We start from the raw sequence: 4,529 nt of genomic DNA, 5'->3' as shown, positions 1-4,529 counted from the left end.
GGCTTTTGCACTTATGTCTGTGTTCACATGGCTATTGCACACATGCCTCACTTCATCAAGTCTTTTGTTCTGGCCACTTTCTTTTCCTAGTTTTCCAGAGTTTACAAAGGGCCTTCCTATTTGCCTGCACTGGCTGGCATTGCCTCAGCAAGCTGCAGCCAAACACAGCATAAACACTCAGCTGTCTGACGCCTTCTCTGGGAGGGAGACACATGGCAACAAAAGGCTGAGATTTCAAGTGCTCACATTTAACCCAAATGCCTTGTGCCGTTTATCCTGCCTCATTAGTGCATCTCCACTGCTTCTCTTCTTTGGTCTGATGGAAATTCCCAACAGTATTTCCAAAAACAGTTCAGAGCCCCATCAGACTAAAGAGTGAAATTAACTCCTGTCTTCAACAGAGAATTGCACTGAAAACAAAAAAACCCCAGCATATCCAGGGAACAAGCAAATAAATTGTAATATCAGTGTAACTTTATTTAGATTTAATTTGACATTTAGCACAGTAATAAGCACAGAAAGAAAAAAGTACCAAAATACCAAACTCATAGCATATAAAATAATCAAATATATTTCATATTTAGTGAAATATTTCTACAACACATCAGTGGGACTGACCTGGACAGCCCAACCCTGTAAATACATACATATATATATAGCTGTGTTTTATAAAATATTGTATGTAGAGAAAGCACTGAAACTTATCACCAAAATAGAAAATAGCTCAAAATACAGATAGTTCAGATTTGCTAGACATACCCAATATCGAAAAGAGGTTCAAACCCACTGCAGGAGATAAAGCTCCAACTCAGATGTCCTGGCAGGTGAGTGGGCACAGACTGGCTAAAGATGGCAGGAGCCTGGCTGGTGGGATGGGCTCCAGATCTGAGCCAATGGCCATGAGGTGACAAGAGTTCCTGGTCCTCACCCAGGACCATCAAGACACTTCCTAAGTGGGAATGTCAGCGACGCTGTCAGTACTTGCGGCTGATGCTCCGCTCGGTGGGATCCATGGGCACAAGGTGCAGGGAGGATTAGGGGCAGGAGCAGCTTGGATCCTGCAGGAGCCCCCCAGCCTAGCCAAGCCACCCTGCAGCCTGTGCCCACCAGGGCCAAAGGGCTTTTGCTAAAGGAAGAGCTGCCGGACCAGCGCTCTCGCTCCTGTGGCACAGAGGGACCGGCTGACAGCGGATGCACAACATCACAGAGATATTTTTCTGATTTTTAAAGGTACCTCTTCAGCAGATGAGAAAGATTAATTATGAGCTTTTAAAAATCTAGAAAGCTGCTTTTGTGCGAGGCCAGGGCCCCCCCAGGCAATGCCATAGGTTTGTTTGTTCTGGTCCACAAGCGAGTGACACGAGAAGTAGCAACCCTGATGCTACAAGACAGTAACACCAAATGAAACGCTTGTCTTGGCAAAGACTCCCTCCTCACCCTGAGGGTAATCCAGGTTAGTGTCATACCTAAAATCCCAGGCAATTTGTAGATAGATATAAAAAATATGGCATTTCTGGCAGCAGCACTAAAGTACAACAGGAGATGATAACCCACAGTAGCACACAACCTGGCTGCTGTGGGTGCTTCAGGCTGGGTGCTGGGAAGGCAGAGGCACCAGTCCTGGTGGCAGGGGAGAACCAAGGGCACGTTGGGGCCATCTGGGTCCTGATGTACCATTGAGGCTCTGTATCTGATGCTTTCCAGACAACGTATTTTTGTGCTTGTTTGGTGCTTTTTCGCTCAATACAATGATTAATTTTTTTGACTACCCCCACAGGAAGACAGCCAAGGCTTCCCTGGAGGATCCCTCCTCAGTGGGTTTTGAGCCCTGTGCCAACCCCACAGTGAGCTGGGGGCTGTGGAAGATCACCCTGGGAGCCCTCCCAAACCCTGTTTCTGTGCTTCTGCCACACCACTGCGGAGAACTCTCTAACCCATTAATAATTCTGCAATTGCTCTTTCTCATCAAGCCAGCAGTTGCATCCTTAATTACATGGCAACAATACTATGCTAACAGGATGAGCTATAATTCCTAGGTGGTATTAACATTGTTATTTTGCTCTGAGTAACTTCCTGGTAATGGCCATTTGAATGTGGCAATATCAATTAAGTAAATATAAATGCTTAGTTCCTGGAAAAATCATTAATAAAAATCTCATTTTGATAGCCTCTAATGACAGCTAAATATAATTACTCATATGAGGCCACTATAAAAAGTATTTTTCTCATCAGAAGAAATTCATAAGGTTTTCCCAACTGTTTGTAATAAAGAGGACAGGTTATAGAAAAGTCCAGAAAATAAGCACACATTTGTTTCTCAAAAAACATAGATAAACATGACAATATCTCTAAATTACTGGCTACAAACAGGATTTCATTTAGCTCTACTCAAGCTGTAGCCTAGTATAAATGTTTTCAAAGCAGCGCGCTGCTGTTTCATCCGGAACAGCTGCACAGGATTTCTTTGATGTCAAGCTCTTGTGTGTGGATGGTGTTTCAATTTCTCTTTACGCCTCCAAACTGCTGGAACAGGAGGGAGAAGACACTCAGTAAAATAGGCATTTTTCATAAAAAAAAAAAAAAGGCAGCATAATTTGCCCTTGAATGCAGTACTAAGAAATAATTTATCACTGCAGTGGCAACAGAACTCGACTGCGTCTCTCGCATCCCTGTTTCAAAGGAGACAGGGAAAATACCCAGTGGTTTTGCATGGTTCCCTCACAGTGCTGTACCTGGCATTCCCTGGGATCACACACTGCCAGCTCTCCTGGCCATTGGCTGTCCTGGGCACACAGCAGGTGCACATGTGCTCTCTTCCTGACTCCCTGCACTAGTCCGTACATCCCTCAGGCACTCCCCGAGGACCATAAATACAATTAGCTGAAGAAGCTGTGCTCCTTCCCCACTCCTACCCAGGCTCCTTGAGCTCAGTGGTGTCCAGCACAGCAGGCTGGAGCTGCACAAGGGCTGCAGGACATCCAAAATTACTGTGGCTGGTCGTGACAGGCAGCTAAAGAAGATGCTGACCTGCATCACCTGCCAAAGATGCTTTCTTAAGCTGTGAGGAAACGTTTCTTAGGTTGCTCATCACTCAGCAACCACAAGTGCTACCTGCAAAGGCACATTAAGTGCAAATCCCCCTCTCAGACACTCGATGCCTGCCAGTTTCTTAAGTCAGAGGCAGGAACCAGTGATACATCTCTTATTCACAGTGCTCAGAGAGAAGGAGCCTCATGCTGCGCCTGGAAGGACAGGGTTTTGCCCTGCCTGCTGCCTGCTTGCCTGCAGATCCAGGCACCACAACTACACACATTTAGGAGGTATAGCATATATTTATCTTTCTCTGGGGAGATAAGGCTGAAAAAGTCCAGGACACTGGGAACAGCTGGCAGGAAGGCAGCTGGGGCAATGCGGGGAGAAGTGGCAACACCATTATCTCCAGGCAGGATCTCTCTCTCAAATATTGATGTGGGTTTACCAGCCTTGCTCTATAAATATTTTCCAGAAAAAGGTTTGTTTGGGAACAATGTCAAAGTAGAACTCAAGGAGTCTTCCAAGTGACCTCCAAAAAATACGCTTCCTAAGGCATTTCACTCTGTGTGTCTTTTCAGACACTCACTTTGATGTGCAATGTTTACCAGAAAAAAAGCAGCAAAAGCTGACAAAGGCTGCTGAAAAAGCCAGGGACTCCATTTCAAAACTAATGAGTTGATGAAACAATTTCTACCAGGGTCGGTGAGCTCTCTGTCTCCTGCAGCAATGATCTGGGGGCTTCTGCATGCCCCTACTGGGGGGCACTGAGCCATCAGGCTCAGGGATCCACAGGCAGCTCACCTCCTCAGTCAACTTACTGCTCTCCTGCCGCAGCGCTGTCACTGCCCACAAACGGGATTTCTTCCCTGTCCGTCTTCCCCAGAACAAGGTGGTGCTTCTCCATGTTTATGACACACTGTAGAGAATAAATGCCTTTAGGTAAGAGGGAAAACCACAATTCATAGTGGCCCCAACTCCCCCAACAGCATGGGTAAGCACCCCGCTGGAAAACCCCTACCTTCAGAGACTTCAGCGTCTGCAGCCCAAAGGAGAAGGGTTTCTCATTGTCTTCTGAAAAAACATGACTATTCAGATTTATACACTCAAAATGCCCTCCTACGCTTTTTGTCAGTGACTCCATCCTTCCTTCATGGCTGCTCTGCTAAATAAAACCCTGTTTGTAAAGATACTGAGTGACTCCAGAGGAGAAGATGATCAGAGAAGGGCAGGCAGATGCACCTACAGGGAGATGCAGTGGTTGCTCCACTGGCGTGGCAGAGCAGAAGCCAAGCCTGGTGCCTCCAGCACAGCCCTGCTGGACACATCCTCCCTCCCTCCCGCTGAAGGGCCAAGCAGGGACTTTCTTTATTTTAGTTTTAACATCTTTCTAAAGCTTCATTTTTGCTGCTGGGGTAAGAGGGAGTAGAACCCCATCCCATACCCAGAGGAACACACACACACACACACACACACACACACACACACACACACACACA

General features: G+C 46.4%; 1 protein-coding gene across 3 annotated transcripts in view; it reads right to left on the bottom strand.

The window, feature by feature from the left end:
• Window positions 1-452: 452 nt before the first annotated feature.
• The window catches only part of NRIP3 (nuclear receptor interacting protein 3), a 15,270-nt gene continuing 11,193 nt past the window's right edge, over window positions 453-4,529 (bottom strand). Inside the window, exons 5-7 of one of the 3 annotated variants that reach the window (XM_027651321.1) lie at window positions 4,052-4,104; window positions 3,852-3,949; window positions 453-2,523 (exon numbers count right to left, since the gene is read on the bottom strand). In XM_027651321.1, coding sequence (XP_027507122.1) covers window positions 2,508-2,523; window positions 3,852-3,949; window positions 4,052-4,104 — 167 coding nt within the window. In that variant the 3' untranslated portion in view covers window positions 453-2,507. The other 2 variants (XM_027651322.1, XM_027651323.1) reach the window with 2 other exon arrangements.

Source organism: Corapipo altera, unplaced genomic scaffold (genome assembly GCF_003945725.1).
Source record: "Corapipo altera isolate COAL_440 unplaced genomic scaffold, ASM394572v1 78, whole genome shotgun sequence".
Lineage (NCBI taxonomy): Eukaryota > Metazoa > Chordata > Aves > Passeriformes > Pipridae > Corapipo > Corapipo altera.
Note: the sequence above shows the minus strand (reverse complement) of the source record. Positions and strands in the feature narration are given on the sequence as shown.